An 18,334-nucleotide genomic window follows, 5' to 3' on the forward strand; every position below is an offset into this window, starting at 1 on the left:
AAACACAAAACTCATAACCAACATCACCAAATTAAAAAAAAATAAACAAGATTAAAGAGAGGGAGGGAGGGAGGGATGGAAGAAGAGAGGGAGGGAGGGAGAGAGACAGAGACAGAGAGAGAGAGAGAGTTAAAATTCAAAGAGGGAAGTGTTCCCCAAACTTTAAAAATACGTGTGTAGGGGCTGGAGAGATGGCTCAGTGGCTGAGTGTTGTTCTTACATGGGACAGTTTGGTTCCCAGCATCCATATCAGGCAGTTCACAACCACCTGAAACTCCAGCTCCAGGAATCCCACTTTCTTTTCTGGCCTCCATGGGCATCAGAACACACATAGCATGCATACAGTTCCATAAACATACATATACATAAATAAAAGTTTTTATTTAAAAAAAGAGTATATATATAATGCAAATAAAATTTGAGCTAAAATATTTAGTATTCATAAACAAGCTAAAATATTTAGCATTCATAAACAAATCACTAAGAAAAACTGAAAAGAATGAGCAAAGGCTATGAACAGGCAATTCAGACAGGAATGGAGGGAGGGGATCTGTGTGCTAGTAGCAGACAGGAGAGCAGAGACTGGACCGACTAAAGCTGAGACACTCAGAGGACCCCTGTAGAGTTAAAACTCAAACTTTTGAGAACAAATGACCGGCTGGGGCTGGCATTTAGAGGTTATGTTTAATAAAATGGTTTCTTCAAATAGAAAATTTAAATTCAAATTTTTCTACTTTTTATTAAATTGTATTCAGTTGTCACAAAGGGAATGGAACTGCAGCTGCCACGGTTCAGTGTGGCTGGTTTCAGGGACTACACAGGAAGCATAAGGAGGCACTGTGAGGGCTGCAGGCAGGAAGCGTCCCTGGTCCTCTAGAGAATGCATCTTAGAGCGCCCCCCTGGTGGCAGAGTAGCAAAACCACAGGTAAAGAAGAAATTTGCCGGGGTTTGCAGCCAAGAGGTAAACTCTAACTGGTACAACTGATGATAGTATTAGTAACCAGCATTTATATTTAAGCTTTCACACCCTCCTAATCTTTTTCTACTTATAACAATGTAACCATTTCTCACAGGAAAAAAAAGTTCCTACCATCTCCTCATAGAGACACAATGAACCAGGCAAGGTGGCACACACAGTAATCCCAGCACTCAGATGGTGGAAACAGAATACCAAGATTCAAGGTCTTCTTGGGCTACAAAGTGTCGCTCTGTTTTGAAAATGAAAGAGAGGGTATGTCAATATAGCCATTGTGTCATCTCAGAGACTGATGTGCTCCATTCCTGGGCTATGATACGCTAACCATTTGTTCACAATCCCACCTGAATGAAATGATAACATTAAACTTCAGCAAAATCTGTATTTAATAAGAAAGAGGATTCCAGGCAGAGTGGAGTAACAGGTTCCCTCTGGCCTGGAGCAGCTGAAGAAATGGACCTTAGACATGATCATCGCATGTCTAAGGAAACTGCTCGAGGGCAGGAAACTCCACAGCTCACCTGCACTGAGAACAGGGATTGTTCCCTCAATCCAGGGAAGAAAATCTCCTAAATTGGGGATATCCAGAGACACAGAAAGTTTTTGCCTCAGAGAACATTAACCATCCACTAAATCAAGAACTCACAAAACAGCTTAAAAGTAGATACAAAGAACAACAGCTTGCTGATAACTTTCAAATGACTAGAACAAAGTTCAAGAATTGTAAGAATAGGAAAACTATAGAAATTCAATATAATTAAAATTTACTATGCCTGACTACAAATAAAAATAACCAGACATAAAAAGTAACAACCACAAACTATAACTCAAAATGAGGAGAAAAATCTATCAATAGACACTGTCCCAGAGATTATACAGATGACAGAACTAACTGAGGAAACATAAAATGGTTACTAAAACAGAACTGTATACACCTGAGCATTACAGGGCAGGCCAAACGTGCCAAGAACATAAAAAAAGGAATGTGTAGAGAAATTTATTTATGTGCGGAAGATAATTTAAAAGACCCACAGAGATAAAAACTGTAAATGAAATTTTAAAAAATATTTAAATACCACACTGGATGGCATTTACTATAGATCGGATGTTGCCGAAAAAAGACTAGGATAAACAGGAAAACAAATGTGATACAAAGTATCCAGTGAAATGTGGAGAGAAAAAATAGAGCATTGATGAGGTATGGGTCAGCTTCACATGGATTTATGTCCACAGAGAGGCTGGAAAGAACATTTGAAGGAATAATGCCCCCCCCCCCAATTTCTAAATATTCTGAAGACCATGAAGCCAAAGTTTCAAAGGGTACAAGCAACCCCAAATACAAGACGTGGGAAATAAAGTACACCACGGTATATCATAAAGTGCTCCACCACCAATACAGAGCACACCACACCTGACAGGGGCAATGGGAAGCCTTTGCATAAGGAACAGATAAGGCTAAAGTGGCGTAGCTGCAGTTGGCATTGTTGGAAGCAATGCAAATCAGAAGAGAGTGAAGCAATGTCCTGAATGTTCTCAAAGAAGAAAAAAAAAAGAATTACTAACCTGCAAAAATGTGTTTCCCAGGGGCTGGAGAGATGGCTCAGAGGTTAAGAGCACTGACTGCTCTTCCAGAGGTCCTGAGTTCAATTCCCAGCAACCACATGGTGGTTCATAACCATCTATGATGAGATCTGGTGCCCTCTTCTGGCATGCAAGCATACATGGAAGGAATGTTGTGTACATAATAAATAAATAAATAAATCTTTTAAAAAAATGTGTTTCCCATGTTCTACTCCCAGCATCAGTGAGAGAAAAGGCCCTGAGCTGTCTGGCAGCCTGGTCAATGTTCTGCTAAAGACAAAGAAACAAAGTCGCTGCTGAGAACCCAGAGGACCACTGACCACCTGAAAGAGACTGTCATGCTCCGAAACAACATGAAAAACCCCTAGACTGGCTCACTGAGTATCAGTTCCCAGCCTTTTCCCTTTCTTCTACCACTGCTCAGGCTAGAAAGATAATTGTCGTCCCAGGGTCCCTTGCAGCTAAAGAAAACAGGTATGACTCAGCTGGGGTCCCCGGTAAAGGTTTCTCTTCCCAGCTAACAGGGCACAACACTGGTAGGAAGAACAACTATCCTTCTGCTGTGCTTTCCATCAGAGAGGAACACAGGCAGGAGTGCAGGTGTGTGGAGGTTTGAATGAAAATGGCCCTCATAGGCTCACAGGGAGAGGCACAATTAGGAGGTGTGGCCTTGTTGGAGTAGGTGTGGCATTGTTGGAAGAAGTGTGTCATTGGGGATGGGCTTTGAGGTCACAGAAGCTCAAAACAGGTCTACTGGCTCACAGTCTCTTCCTGCTGCCTTCAGACCCCATGTAAGAGTTGCTGTGGTCATGGTGTCTCTTCACAGCAATCAAACCCTAACCAAGACAAGGTAACAAGCAAGCATGCAGAGCTAATGCACTGTACACAGGAGGTAAAACAGACAACAGACTGATCTCAGGCTGCTCCTGGATGACACTGGCTGACTTACTATGGGAGAGACAAACAGCTCCTATTTTTGAAACTTTGGGACAAGTTTTCTGTTTTTCAAAGCCATGCAGTTCTAACCATTGATTACTGGGGGTGGAAAGGGGAACCAGAGGTAAAGGCAGGGGAACCAGAGGTAAAGGCTATTTAACACAGTAGAAGCTGGGTCAAACATTCAGGGCTCAGATACCTGTACTTGTCACTCTAGGCTGGGAGCAATAGAGAGAATGGGGGAACAGGAATTCTGGAAAGTCTAGGTGAAGATGTGAGAAAACACCTTGTTAACTAGATCCCTGGTTCTTCCCAGGGCCTGAGTAGTTCAGGAAAAGAGGAAGCTGTTAACGCCAACCTTTTAAAATTTTAATTAAATATATTGTGTATGTGTGAGAAGGGTGAGGGGAGACATATGTGTGGAGGTCACAGGACAACTTTCAGGGGTTTGTTCTCTCCTACTACCATGTGAGTTTCTGGAATCAAACTCAGGTATCAGGATTGGTGGCAGGCACCTTTATGCTCCAAGCCATCTTACTGGGCTTGCCCTTCCTTTTTCTTCTTTCTTTTATTTTTTGAGCTAGGATCTTGCTTCATAACTTTGACTAGTCTGATAATTATTATATAGCCCTGGATGGCCTAAAGCTCATGGTAATCCTGCTGCATCAGCCTCTCCTTGTCCTGGGATTATGGGTGTGCACCACATCAGCCAGCCATTTCTTTTCAATACAATAGACAGTAGATATTGTAAACCACCCTGACGTAATATATAAAAAGGAAGATTATGAGAATAAGAAGTGACTTCTTTCCAAGAATTTGCATTTATTTAGTTTTTCAAACTAACCTGACCTGTACAACTGAAGGCAAGTTGTACACAACTACTACCTAGCATAATAAACTCAAGTTTTAGATTGTGCCATTAGAGGCTTTCTTGACTGCAAATGGAGACTGCCGCTCTTCGTTCATTATTGTCACACTTATTTTCTTTAACGCTGCATGACATGTGCCAGGTTCAGCAGCACTATTTCCTACAGAGAACAATGTGAAGACGACACCCAGCATGGCTAACGCTAACATGCATTTACAAAGTACAACAGGTACATTAACAATTACCTTCAACACACAGTGCCATTTTGAAGTTGTGGAATGTATAATATAGTATTATGGCAAATATGGATTTATCATATCTATTACTTCTTTGGCACCTTCTTGCTCTAAGCATCTCTCTTTCCATTCCAGCTTTGAAACATGAATAAGTGGAATGTGGAGGAAGAAACCTAGATAAAAATTTCTTTTAAGAGACGGACAACAGAGAATCTACCAGGATCTTGTGCCTTTCCTGGAGCATCAGTGATCTAGATAGAAGTCAGGTGTCTGGCTTTTCCAGGTCACATTCAGCCAGTCTTCCAGATACTACTAAAAGAGGAAACAGAAGCAAGAATCTTTGTTAATGGAGAAAAGTTGGAAGGACAAACACATTTCTGACATTATTTCCAGGCTAGAAAGGAAAGACGATACAGTATTAAATGTTTCTTTATAAACCTTTGATTTAGTTTGTTACATTAGACACATACCAGTTTTGTAATAAGGAGCACTGCTAAAGAGAAGCAACTCTCTGTTCATTTGTATTTAGGGCACAGTTGGGCATGTTAAAAAGAATTAGTAAGCTGGAAGAGACTGACATTCCAAAGGCTCTTTGTTAATAGCAGTTTTATGAGGTAGAGAGGTATCAGGGTAGCCTCGGGGTAGTGGTGGTTACAGCATCTATAACAGTTAAAACATTTTTTCTAACATAAGCCCCCATTCTAGGGGATAACCCAATGCACCCCTAGGATTAAAAAAGTAACTGGAAGTAGCAAGTACTTTTAACTCACAAGGAGTCCTGCTTAATCAGGGTTGTTTGCAGTTTTTTGTTCTAGGGGTAAATAGCACATACATTAGAGAAGAGATGTAGAGGTTCCCTACAGAGCAACACATCCTCTTCCTCTGAGGGCTCTTGTTCTGCTCCTCACCAGAAGGTACTATTGCCACACTTCCATTACTTCTTTTCAGGCTTCCCACAATCCTGCTACACAGAAGTGAGGAGTTTGCTCAGTGGACCAAGCTCTAGCAAAGTTACTAGAACCTTCAATGTTTCTCAGCTTCACCACTACTGATTTTCTCAGCACAGTGATTCTTTGTACTTTGTGGTACAGTGTAGGGTGTTGGCAGCATCCCGGGCTTCTAGGCACTTTCGCTAGCAGTAGCACCTTCCATGCTGCCTCCAAGCACACATGCTTCTGTCAACTACCCCAGGAGACAAACTCACTCCCAACTAGGGTACCGCCACACCAGCGATGAAAAGACGGTTTTAAAATGTAAACTGCATCACGCACTTTACTCCTTTACATCATTTTTTTTTATGATCTCAGAATAAAATTCAAACTTTTTACTGTGATTTCCAAGACTCTGTATGAACTGGCATCTTCCCCCCCTTTTTTTTCTTTTAATACTACACTCTCATATACTAACTGGTCTTTCTGTTCTATAAACATCTTCCGCTTGCTCCACCGGCCTTTTAGGCTGGCTTTTCCTTCTGTCTAAAATGCAGTCTCTAGATCCGGGTATGGCTCACTGCTCACCCACACAATCTCAGATCAAATGTCACACAATTAGCAAGGCTTTCCCTCACCATATTATCTAAAGGACCTCCCTGTTCTCTACCACAACACACCTTTCCTTCCTGGGAGCACAAGAGAACACTGTCTTACCTTCTCTCTTGTTTCTGCGTCTTCCCAAGAGGAAGGTCTTAGTCTTTTCCACTGTTAAGGCTGATACGCTTTGACTAGTACACAGTAGATACTCAGTAACAATCTTCTGCCAACCTCACCCCTCAGATCAGGTGTCAACAGCGTCCTCTTCACTTTCCCTTCCAAGATTATTTTTTTTTTGTTTATTAATTAGTTTGCTTGGTTTTTTCTAACACCCCTGACCTGTTTTTTTTTAAGTGTAGGTGTAGTACCGTGTATAAAAACTTTACAAAAGCTTATTATGAAATACAAATAAAGGCCAATTAGTAATTCATGAAAGACAATTCCTTGCCCTGTAGGTTTCATGCACTATGTAATCAAGCCAGTGGTCATGAATTCATGGCAAGTTTGGTCCCTCTTCGCAAATTTCAAGTGATCAAGGCATTCTAGAGGGACCTAAGACTACAAAACTTACCTGGTGCAGAGACTCAAAGAGCCTCTACGTCCATCGGCTGGGTATATACAGTACCGCAAGTCTTAAACCTTTCTGTGCTGGCTTCAAGTTAATAGTACTCTGGGTCAATAGGAGGGTGGGCTAAGGTGCTGCAATGTCAATACATGTTGGCAGCGCCCCGAAACCACAGCCTGTTTCTTACATTGATTTATGGGCTGATTCCATGAAACCAAAGATGCTTGGCTCTCTTGGAAGCCGGCTGGCAGGCAACTGGAAGCACTTCTGTCCTGGCTAAGGGCCAGGGTCCTTGGGCAACGCTTCATCGGGCCGTTTTGGCACTCTGGCGAGCAGCTTTCTTGTCCCGCCTGGCTGGGCTCTCTACACGGTGCAAAGTCGTCTCCACCCGCAGGGACGACGACGCCCTGACGTGGCTGGAGGACGTTTCCGTGCACTGCGAGGAGGTTTCCACGTGCTGGGAGGACACCTCGAGGAATCCGGGGAGTCGCTTCGTGGAGGGGGTGAGGGAGGGCCCCTCTCGGTGGCGCAGAGACGTCTCCACCTGCCGGGAAGACGTTCGAACCTGCCGGGAGGACGTCTCCACGCGGTGGGATGATGTTTCCTCGCGGTGGGACGACGTCTCCACGAGGACAGTCTCCTTGTGGCGGGTGCTTTCCACTCGTGGGACGGAGGACTTGCCCCTAAGGGGCGAGGCCATCCTGCCGGTACACCCAGGTCAGGAGGGACAAAGAGGCCTAAGGCTCAGGCTCTGCATCACGTCACACAGGAAAAAGTGACGTCAGGGTGCTGTGCTACGTCAGCGTAGGCCGCGAGGTCTTCCACCACGCCCCGCTCGATAACTGCGCGCGCAGCCGGCCCTGGTGCCACAGATAGGCGGAGCCTCCCGTCTCAGAATGAGGCTGTCTCCGCCTTCGTGTTCCATCGTGCTCCGCGACCGGAAATAAGAGTTGTGGCTTCCGGCTCCTCCCTCACCATTCGAGGCTGCGGATCTGTCGGACTGGTTGTTCTTTCCCTTCTCTGCCGGTTATGGCCGCGGCCGTCGCTATGGAGACAGGTGCGTTGTGCCCTGCGCCCCGAGTCTTCACCGAAGGAACTGTTCTCCGCCCCGACTTCCTCTCCCGTTTCCCCGCGCGGTCTTTCAGGCTTAACTCGGCATCCTTAGAGTTGGGACTGATTGGGGAAAGGCGGTGTTGTCTTTCAGATTGTGGCGTGTGTCAACATCTTTGCTCCCGGACTACTCAAACCCCCCACTCCCTGGTTCCCGGGCCGGGGTGGGGCTGAGGGAGAGGACTGAGCCCTTCAGCTGTCTGCTCTTTGGAGCTTTTCCCGTGAATGTGCTTTAAATGTCGGTAACTTGGGTATCGTTCTAATACGGATTACCGTCCTCGCTCCGCTGTTTAATCATTTTGCATCTTGCTTCCTGTATGGCACTTTGTTTTTGCTTAACGTACTCACTGTTAGTAGTAGTGGTTATAACGCATTAATATATGGGGCGGCACAGCTATTAGAGACTATCCAGTGACCTCTCTTAACGATCTTCCATAGTGACCTACAGGTGGTAAATATCCATTCCATTTATTTTCCTCAACTGATTTTAGAGAATTTTTTATTGTGTTTGTTTTGTTCTGGAGACAGGGTCTCACTATCTACTGCTGTCAGGCCTAGAACTAGCAACGTGCACCAGGCTGGCCTCGAATTCAGAGATCTGTCTCCCGAATGGTGGGATTAAAGGCGTGCACCACCACACCCAGTTTGTTTTGGTTTATTTTAAATTAGGCGGCACTCTTAGATTTCTAAGGCAGTTTCTCCTGAACTTTGATATGTTTTTCATAAAGTGATATGACACGTTGTGCATGTCAGAGGACAACTTGTGGGAGTCCTCCTGCAGCCCTGTGGGTTCCAGGGATCGAACTCAGGTCATCAGACTTTGCAGGCACCTTTACCTGCTGAGCCATCTCACGTTTATTTTTGTTTCTACAAATCAACATTCGTATCCTGACTTTATTTTGGGTGGTTTTTTTTCTGTCTTATCTCCTAGATGATGCTGGAAATCGACTTCGGTTTCAGTTGGAGTTGGAATTTGTGCAATGTTTAGCCAACCCAAATTACCTTAATTGTAAGTTGAGTACATCATTAAGTTGAGTAGCTAGCTGTTGATGATTTCTAACAGAAGAGATGTAATTCATAAGAATATTTATTTTGATACGTATGAATGGGATTTTTACCTGCACTGGTCTGTAGGTATTAGCAAACAAGAACATGTGTTTTTTAATTCCTTGTGATTTGATGGTAGGGATGTTAAAAGAGCTACTTTATTAAAGATTACAAGTCAGTGGTCCAGCAACTGGTTGACATGCAGATTGTTTCTTTATTTATGCCTTTCAGTTCTTGCCCAAAGAGGTTACTTCAAAGACAAAGCTTTTGTTAATTACCTTAAGTACTTGCTTTACTGGAAAGAACCAGAATATGCCAAGTATCTAAAGTAAGTTTAATTTTTATAATCTTAAATCTTTGTATACTTTATTACAAATACAAAATACTGATACTTAGCAGTTTTCTCAGTGTTAGAACGGAAAACTATGTTTTGAATCATTCTGTTTTTAGTTATGTAAGACATTGTCATCTCTAACTTGGATTATTAGAGGATTCTCACTTGTTTCTGCTACCATTCTTACCTCACTCCCTTCAAACCAAACGAAGCCAGATAACTGTCTGTGGAAGCCAACTCACTCTCTTAGCTATATAAATCAGAATATGCCACTTGTATTCATGTAGGATAAAATCCAGTTAACTGATTTTAGACTGAGGCTCTAATGTGATTTGGTCTTGTCTAACCTTGTCATTTAACATCCCCTTGTCTCTGTGGTTTCTAATGCTTACCAACCCATAAACTACTAAAATGCAGTGGCACAGCCAGAAGCTGAAATGAACACATAGAAAGTAGTGTTTTCTGGGAGTCTCAGACTGCCTTTCTTTATAGTGTCCTGTGTGTCAAGCAATGTGCTAAATATATCTATCGTGTCTATTAACTCGCTGTAAGAAAACAAACACGGATGCTATCAAGCTGTTCATAGACAGTTTCATTATAGGACTTACTAAACTGTAAGAAACATTACAATCACACAACTGCCCCTTTTAATGGTAAAACAAAACCTTGGACTACATCTCTGCTTTGTCTTAAAAAAAAGAAAAGAAAAAGAAAAACAAGCTGGTATACACCTTTAATCCCAACATTTGGGAGGCAGAGGTGGGTGAATTTCTGAGTGCAAGTTCATACTGGTCTACAAAGCTACTTCCAGGACAGCCAAGGCTACACAGACAGGTAAATCTTGTCTTGAACTCCCCCCTCCTCCAAAGTGGTGAACAACAAAAAATCTTGTTTAGCCTGATGTCCCTTTAATCTAGCTCTCAGGAAGCAGAGGCAGGCTGATCTCTGTGGGTTCGAGACCAACCTGATTATGTAACAAATTTCAGACCAGTCAGGGCCACATAGACAGACCCTATCTTAAAGTTAGAGGAAAACATTTCAGACCTTTTCTCTATTTCCTAGTCACTTTTCTGAATTGATTCTGGGCTGCCAGAGAACTGACTGCACTTCAGTGTGCCCTTCGTGATGGCAGTTGTTGGTTCCTGCAGGAATCCAAAGGGAAGACTTTATGTTATTATTAGCAGATGATAACGCTAGCGCTCGCAGATTACAGACTGGGCATTCAAAGTCTTAGTCACCTTTAAGTTCAATCTCCCCAACAGAGTTGTTGGCTGGTGAGTAGCCATACTCCAGTGAGCATATGTCACTCTGTTGGAGGCAGCTCACTCGGTTGACGGCCAGAGCTTCCTTATATTGTGATCAGATAGACTTCCTTGTAGCTCTAACCTATTTGTTGTTTTTGTTTGTTTGTTTTTCTGTTCATCTATGTCCTCTTGGAGACAAAAGCTATAGATGTTTAAACCTCAAGAGAGGTTGTAAATTAACTCCTGTTGGGCAATTTCGTTATATCTACACATGGTTCTAGATTTTTAAAATGGTTGTCAAAATTTAAAGATGGGAAGGTTTTATGTAACAGAATTCCAACTCTTGGAACTTGGGAAGAGCTGAGGCCTTCTTTTTCCCAGGTCAGCAGCTATCTCTTCCATACTTCCAGTGGCCTATTTACTGATAGCTAGTGCCTGCAGTTGCACTGTTTTTCTTAAACATAGGTTCTTAGCGGCCTTCAGTCAGTTTTTTAGTGCCATGTTTGCCAGAGTTCTCAGGTATCTTTGATTATCTGGCAGTTCAACAAAAAACAAAAACTAAACATAGGCCAGCCAAAGTGATACATGACTTTAATCCCTGCACTTGGAAGGAGCAGAGGGAAATCTCTGTATTTGAGGCAAACCTGGGCTATATCGTGAGACCCTGGCTCAAATTAAAATAATCTGGGAGAGGGAGGGTGGCTAGAGAGAAGGCTTAAGTGTTTAAGAGTGCTTGCTGCTCATGTAGAGGACCCAGGTTTGGTTCTCAGCACGAAATGGTCACATCCATCAAAAACTCCAGTTCCATAAGTTCTGATGCCTTTTTGCTCTGAAAGCACTGTACATACATGATACATAGACACAAGCACCAAAACACCCATGCACATAAAATAAAAATAATAAAAATTTAAAAACAAACTAAACATAGGCCTTCAAATGTGATCCACAGACCACATGACATTTCTCTTTCTTGCGATAATTCAACATAGATGACTATACTTTTTTTGAGTGAAAGAGGTTTGGGAGTCAAATTGTTGACTTCCTGAAAACTTTTACCAATTAATATCCACCAGTTATTTCCATGAATTGAATGCTGTTATTATCATTGTTGTTATTAGTTTTTCAAAACAGGTTTTTGAAGCTTCCTGGACCTCACTCTGTAGACCAGGCTGGCCTTGAACTCACAAGAGATTTGCCTGCTGAGTGCTGGAATTAAAGTTGTGTGCTGCTACCACCACCCACCTGAATGCTGTTATTTGACGTCTGTTTATGTCTTGCTTATTTTTAAAAAATCAAAATGTGGTTCTTTCCATTTGTACTCTTCTATTTCATCCTGTAGACTTGGAGTTAGTGTGTTGTAATCCGTCAGAATATACATAGTTCTTAGTCTAATGTATTTAAGAACACTGTTTTCTACAAAATAGATGAGGAAGCTGGGTGGTGGTGGCATACGCCTTTAGTCCCAGCACTGGGGAGGCTGAGGCAGGCAGACCTCTGTGAGTTCAAGGCCAGCCTGGTCTACAAGAGCTAGTTTGAGGACAGGCTTCAAAGCTACAAAGCTACAGAGAAACCCTGTCTCAAAAAACAAAATAAATGAGAAAATGATCACTGCCTAAATTCCAGTTACTTAGTGTTACTTAAGGCCATTCTCTTGCTAGTCACATTATTTTACATACAAAGAAACTGAACTTAAGTTTAAATGCTGTCTTTAAAGCCGCCGATCTGATACTCAGAACGATTGAATCTTTTAAATTATGATGTGCCATGAAAGAGAATTAGCTAGTATAGTGGGAATAGAGCATTCTGGGCTATTACAATTACAAACTCTTTATTTGGGGTATAAATAATAGCCTTTGCTGGAAAGGAAGCATAGCAGTGGTTCTGCAGTGGAGCCATAACCATCCCTATCCTCCACCCCATACCCCCTTCTCATTTTCTTCTTATCACCCCCTCATCCTCCCTCCTCCTTTTAAAAGCTCCAGGACCAAATTAATTAGCATTTACAAGAAAAATACCCCAGACAAGCAAGCTGTAAAATCTCAACAGCTGCTCAAAGGAGAGAGAATGGAAAGGAGAAGGAAAAAAAAGCCTTGCCCCTTGAGTTAACCTGACGTGGATGGTAGTGTCACTGGTGGGAAGGGAGGCAGAGAAAAGGTATGGACACCCAAAATGTTAGGGAAGTCATGCTTGGCAGAGAGTTAGGAGGAAGAATAGAGAAAGTTACACTTTGTCTTGACTATTCTGAGTAATTCCAAAAGGCAGGCAAAAGCAGCACTGGAGTAAGTGCCAGATCTTTACTTTGATAGAATATTAATTAACATTCGTCTATTATGTAGTCTATAGACTCCATTATTATGTAGTCTGTAGACCCCATTAGATTCTGTTTTCCTGCTGGTGTCCTGTTTGTAGAGTGGCTTCCAGTCTAGCCTTATATGCTACATTTTATTATCTTGTTTTCTCTGTTCTCTCCTTTTCTCCCCTCCTTTTCTCACTCAAACTGTTTCTTTCTCACTCTGACCAAACACTGACTTGCTACTTTGTTACTTTGTTCTTCTTGGTTTGTCATAATCCAGAGTCAAGTGAAGTCTTGTTTGTCCCATTAGTGATGATTTTTATTTTGGAGGAGAGATCTTGCAGCACAACCCTACATGGCCCTCAAATTGTGTCTACTTTTCTTAAGTTTCCGAGTACTGGGAGTACAGGTCTGTGCCCAGTAATGTATATGATTCTTGTGGAGTTAGTTGACTCACATAAATAAGGTTACCCTTTTATGATTCCTAATGGAAAACCAATAACTATTAAACATGTAACTATTTTCAAGTCTTAAGAGCCAGTGAGATAGCTCAGTATGTAAAGGTGCTTGCTTGCAAGCCTGATGAATTGAGTTTGATCCCTAGGACTCCCATGCTGACCTCCACAAGTGTCCCATGGCACGTGATCACTCTCCCTCCCACACAAAAATAAATGCAATAAAATTTATAAATTAAAAGTGTTCATGTTCCTCACTTAAACTAGAAGAAGAGTATGGTTTATCTACCAATTTTGGTCCTGCTTACCAGTTTACTGGGTTGTGTGGTCTTGGGCAAGTTACTGAAGGCTTTTGAACTTTAATTTTTCATGTTCTGAAATAACATGGTGGGAGTGACATTGCCAGAGGTACTACATTAATAGAAATGGTAGGCTTGAGATCATTTTTAGGCGAGTATCTGAATTGGAACTTGGGATGCCTTAAATTATGTTGATAATTAACTTATGAACTTAAACCCAGGTACCCACAGTGTTTACACATGCTAGAACTGCTCCAGTATGAACACTTTCGAAAAGAACTGGTGAACGCTCAGTGTGCGAAATTCATTGATGAACAGCAGATTCTACACTGGCAGCACTATTCCCGGAAGCGGATGCGTCTTCAGCAAGCACTGGCAGAGCAGCAACAGCAGAATAACACAGCAGGAAAATGAAGAGCTGGGACAGACCAGGCTCTTAGGACATGTATATAATGTATTGCTATGTACAGTACCGATAAAAGAAGGTTCTTCCTGCCCACCTTCATTATGGTAGCACTCAGAACCGTATTATTTTTGGCCAGCAAACTTTATATTGTTAATAGATTATTTCTGTTAAACCAGAATTGTTCTACTTTGATTTCTCTGGGGATATGTAAATTTCAGTTGCATTTAACAGAACCAAGCGAATAAGAATGCAAATGTTGGGTGTTATAGAGAGGTTTAAGAACATGGGTGTTGACATACAGGGGTACTGAGATCAGCTGCTCCACCCCTCATTTCAGGAACTACATGAAGATTCCTTTCTACAGGAGAGGACATACTCAGTTGCTCCCCGCTTTTTAAGATAGCTGACCTCTAGAGGCAGGGAAGGACTGGTAGTTAATGACTAATTGGATTCTTGTTCTTAAAGGTATGAGCCGCAAATACCTTTCTTTGAAAAAGTTAGCACTTATTCGATAAGTACCATAAGTAGGCACTGCCTTAAAAAGCTTTTAATCTGTTTCAAAATATTTTTATTTTATGTGTCTGTGTGAATTGTTTTCATGTATGTGCACCATGATGTGCCTAGTGCCCAAGGAGGCCAGTAGAAGAGAACATCAGATCCCCTGGAATGAAGCTGAAGGTGGTTGTGAGTCACCATGTGTTGCTAGGAACTGAACTTGAATCCTCTGCAAGAGCAGCAAGTACTGAGCCATCTCTCTAGCCCTTATTTTTTCTCTGAGTCAGGGTCTCACTTTGTAGCCCAGGTTGCCTTGGGATCTGTGATCTTCTACCTCAATCTCCAGAGTACTGGACTTAAAGATAGCTACTAGGCCTGGCTCACATACTGCTTTTTTAAAAAAAATTATTTTATGTGTGTGAACTGTTTGACCTACACAATGTATGTCTATACCACTTGCATGCCTGGTTCTCTCAAAAGCCAGAAGAGTCCAGATCCCCTGGACTTGGAAGTTGTAGACAGTTTTGAGCTGCCATGTGGGTTCTGGGAATCCCCACAGTGAGTGCTCTTAATCAAGGAAAGACCTCTGCAGTCCACATTCTTTTATTTGTAGAACAATAGTTGCGCTTTTCATTTGCAACAAAGCCTGGTTCTGTATGTAGCCCACCCCTTGCTTCAAATTTGTGATTGATTGCTTTAGTCTCTAAAGTAATAAGATAACAGGTGTGTATCACTATGCCTGACAAAATTCTTTTTTTGAAGAAATTGAGATTTAGACAGTAACTTGCCTATGGCTAAGAGAACCAGCCTGTCTCACTCCAAGAGAATCACATTTTAGACAGTTGTGAAACAAAACTGCCTGAATTAAGCATATACATTCATTCCATGTGTTTTCTCTAAATGGTTTAGTGAAGATCTGCATTTCAAAGGCACAAAATGATTTTGCAAATACACAGAATTTAAAGTAACAAATCCTAACAGCTGCAGATTTGGGAGTTAGTTACTTTTTATCTTCAATATTTCCTCTGAGCTACTATTGACATACTGAAGACCTATTTAACTCAAATCTTTTAGATAGCCATGTGTTACAAAGCTAACTGGAGGTTCGCGTTTTAATTCTTTATTGTTTAAACATACACTGATCAATTCAATCAATTCTTTTAAGCAAACCAGGAAATCAAGACACAATTGTCATCATCAGTTTTTTTCTTTTCCTTTTTCCTTTTTTTTTTTTTTTTTTTTTTTTTTTTTTTTTTTTTTTTAGGCAGGGTCTCTCTTTGTAGCTCTGGCTGTCCTGGAACTAGCTCTGTAGACCAGGCTGGCCTTGAACTCACCAATCTACCTGTCTCTGCTTCCCAAATGCTGGGATCAAAAGTGTGCTCTACCACCACCCAGTGCTATCATCAAATCTTAATCTTCAGAGAATATCATTTCCAGGAGGTTGGCCTGAAGGCACTCAGATTCCACAAGTTTTTGAGGCTGTAAAAAAAAAGAATGGTTGAGTTTTAACCACTGCTATGAAATGTTACTAGGGGTGGAGTGAATTCTACTTTGAAGAACATTTTTGAATATAGAAATATTGTCATCAGAAACTATCAGCTAGCCAAGCCTGTTGGTGCACACCTTTAGTCCCAGTACTCAGGAGGCAGAGACAGGCAGATCTCTTGTGAGTTTGAGAACAGCGTGGTCTACAGACTGAGTTACAGAACAGCTGGGGCTACACAAAGAAACCCTGTCTCAAAAAACAAACAACAAAACTAATGAAACTATCAGCTAGTTATAACAAGCTTTATGAAGTAGTTAAGATACTTGTCTTAAGATGAATCATTAAAACACTTGGCCTGAAGGGCCTTAAAATTCCATACCAGGAAGCCCCATAGACTGAAAACAAGAGACGGCAAGCCCAGTGCCATCTCCTTCCCTTTCTCTTTAATTTAGTATCCAGGGCTGAAATAAAGGGGAAGCTCTCTTAAACCTCAAAAACAGAGTTAGAAAACATTGGCATGGGTGCTTTCAGGAATGAGTCAGCTCTCTGCTGAACAAAGAATCTTAAAAGTGGCTGGAAAATCCCTAACCACTATCTTTTGCATTCTTAATAGTTCACTGGGACTAGCAGGGGAATGGGCACCAACTTGTGCTTCTGATGCGCTCTGAACAATAATGTGATGATACTGGAAGCTAAATACTTCAAACATGAATCTAAAACAACTTGAGCTTTAGCTACATCATAGCCACAACATAAAGGTTGACAGATACTCACCGTTCCATATTTAAGTAGTGTAGGCACTGCGGTTAATTTCAGTTTTTGTCTGAAGTCATTATTTGGGTCTTTCCAGCTATTCCAAAAGAAAGGGATCATGAAAATTACTACTTGGTTTATTACACTTTACTCAGCCGTGGATCTATATGTAGTATATTAGTAAGCATTGCTTTTGGTAATGTTTAAGCATTTTGAGGACTGTAACTAAGTATCATCCTCTACAAAGTTTACATTTAATGTGTGGGTAAGATAAAATACAAATGTAAAGTCAATAGTGTTCTGAACTTATTCCAGACCAAATTCATTAATACTATATGGGCTGAACATAAGCATTAAATTTGAATTCAGTAATTCTAATTGTTTGGCTTATCCGGCATTACCTAAAACACAGAGCCTGAGCAAGTATCTGAGGTCCTTTCCACCCAAGTTTTTAAGAACTAATCCATGTCTGGAGATGTGGTATACATGATTACTTACTAAGATCTGTCTCCTACTTGGCAGTAGATGAACACGCAGTCTTCCGTAACATGCTTCAGCCCCTCTCGAACGACTGGCTCAGCTTTTTAAAGAAGTTAAAGTAATTACACATCAACTGCGATAGCTCGTGCCCTGCGCGCCCCCCCCCCCCCCCCCCCGCTTTCCTTCCCCTCTACCCAGTCTTAGTAGACTTTAACCTCCAGTAAGAGGATGTTAAAGTCAGGTGTTCTTTTCTGGACTCGAGAATTACTAAGCCCTAGCCCTGACTGTCATAAGACACATCCAGAACATCAGAAAGCCAACGTACTTGCTGATGTAACGACCAACTCACGAGTCCTGTGGGACACTAATCATTTGGGGACTGAGAATTTTAAAAAATCAGGTTCCAAAATCTGAGTTCATGATAAAAACGAGGGCCACGCTTGGGTGGAGCGAATAAGGACCTAATGGGAGACAAGGGGACTCTTCTACAGGTCTACAGGACTAAGATCTTCATCTCCGCCCCTATGATCCTACTTTCTGGCTTTAGTCGGGGCCTTCTTCCCAACACTTATGCGGTGCAGCAACCCCCAGCCCCGGTCTCACCTTCCACGCAGTCCGGACACCAGCTCTTCCCTTCGGCATCCTTGGAACCGCTGAAGTAGGCGAAAATGGTCTTGCCCTGGTGCTCCTTGACAGCCTGGTCGAACTCCTCGAAGCCGGACACGCTCACCTCCGTGAAGGTGGCCATGGGTTCAATCTCAACAGTAGCCTGGTTGACGCTCTGGGTCCCTGCCATCTCAAGGCGGGGCCCAAGTAGGGCGTGGACAAATTTCCGGGTGGGAGGTACCACTGGAGCTGCACCATGCTACGGGGGCCTCGGATGGCCATAATTCAGCAGAAAAGTCGTTTTGGTCTGCTGGAGTTTCTTTTTGGCGCCAGCTCCCCTCTGACATCTAGACTTCTGACCTGGTCTGAAACCCATCCTGGCCTCATGTACAGTGTCTACAAAACCCGTTGCAGTACAACACCTTGCTCCTCAGATGGTTCAGGAAGCTCAACGTTTCCCAAGCGGCCCCGCGCCTGTTGCCATGGCGACTGGGCGAGAGGCCGGAAGCGAGGCCTAGCTTTTGGTTGCCTGTCCATCTCCGGGTCGCCGCGCCTCGCCTAGGACAGGTGGGCTCGGGCCGGAGGCTGGGGGAATTCTGGGAAGCTGCATTAGGCAGAAGGGACAAGCGAGAGG

At 42.5% G+C, this 18,334-nt stretch overlaps 4 protein-coding genes across 10 annotated transcripts in view; 2 read left to right on the top strand and 2 right to left on the bottom strand.

Annotated features, from left to right (window-relative positions):
- Window positions 1–719: 719 nt before the first annotated feature.
- Window positions 720–7,554, bottom strand: C9H17orf100 (chromosome 9 C17orf100 homolog). Of its 3 annotated transcripts, none has more exons than XM_048448661.3 (2): window positions 6,880–7,554; window positions 720–4,910 (listed from the first exon to the last, which is right to left on the bottom strand). In XM_048448661.3, the coding sequence occupies exon 1, from the start codon at window positions 7,390–7,392 to the stop codon at window positions 6,997–6,999; it is 396 nt and encodes a 131-aa protein (XP_048304618.1). In that variant the 5' UTR covers window positions 7,393–7,554; the 3' UTR covers window positions 720–4,910; window positions 6,880–6,996. The 3 variants fall into 3 exon arrangements, with proteins under 3 accessions (XP_048304618.1, XP_085551383.1, XP_048304616.1); XM_085695257.2 differs by having other exon boundaries at window positions 720–4,907; window positions 6,699–7,553; XM_048448659.3 differs by having other exon boundaries at window positions 6,699–7,553.
- A 37-nt stretch (window positions 7,555–7,591) lies between these two features.
- Med31 (mediator complex subunit 31) lies at window positions 7,592–14,058 on the top strand. Its single transcript, XM_048448657.3, has 4 exons — window positions 7,592–7,749; window positions 8,734–8,811; window positions 9,081–9,177; window positions 13,696–14,058. The coding sequence occupies exons 1-4, from the start codon at window positions 7,722–7,724 to the stop codon at window positions 13,886–13,888; spliced, it is 396 nt and encodes a 131-aa protein (XP_048304614.1). The 5' UTR covers window positions 7,592–7,721; the 3' UTR covers window positions 13,889–14,058.
- A 1,203-nt stretch (window positions 14,059–15,261) lies between these two features.
- Txndc17 (thioredoxin domain containing 17) lies at window positions 15,262–17,923 on the bottom strand. The gene is made up of 4 exons (XM_048448656.3): window positions 17,698–17,923; window positions 17,113–17,194; window positions 16,636–16,711; window positions 15,262–15,854 (listed from the first exon to the last, which is right to left on the bottom strand). Exons 1-4 carry the CDS (start codon window positions 17,888–17,890, stop codon window positions 15,786–15,788), a joined length of 420 nt encoding a protein of 139 aa, XP_048304613.1. The 5' UTR covers window positions 17,891–17,923; the 3' UTR covers window positions 15,262–15,785.
- A 57-nt stretch (window positions 17,924–17,980) lies between these two features.
- Kiaa0753 (KIAA0753 ortholog) overlaps window positions 17,981–18,334 on the top strand; it is a 53,887-nt gene continuing 53,533 nt past the window's right edge. For 2 of the 5 annotated variants that reach the window (XR_007234815.3, XM_048448653.3), the window contains exon 1: window positions 17,981–18,267. The gene's annotated coding sequence lies outside the window, so the exon portion shown is untranslated. The remainder of the gene's footprint in view (window positions 18,268–18,334) is intronic. The other 3 variants (XM_085695255.2, XM_048448648.3, XM_048448647.3) reach the window with 3 other exon arrangements.

Source organism: Myodes glareolus, chromosome 9, assembly GCF_982192425.1.
Source record: "Myodes glareolus chromosome 9, mMyoGla1.1, whole genome shotgun sequence".
NCBI classification, from domain to species: Eukaryota; Metazoa; Chordata; class Mammalia; order Rodentia; family Cricetidae; genus Myodes; species Myodes glareolus.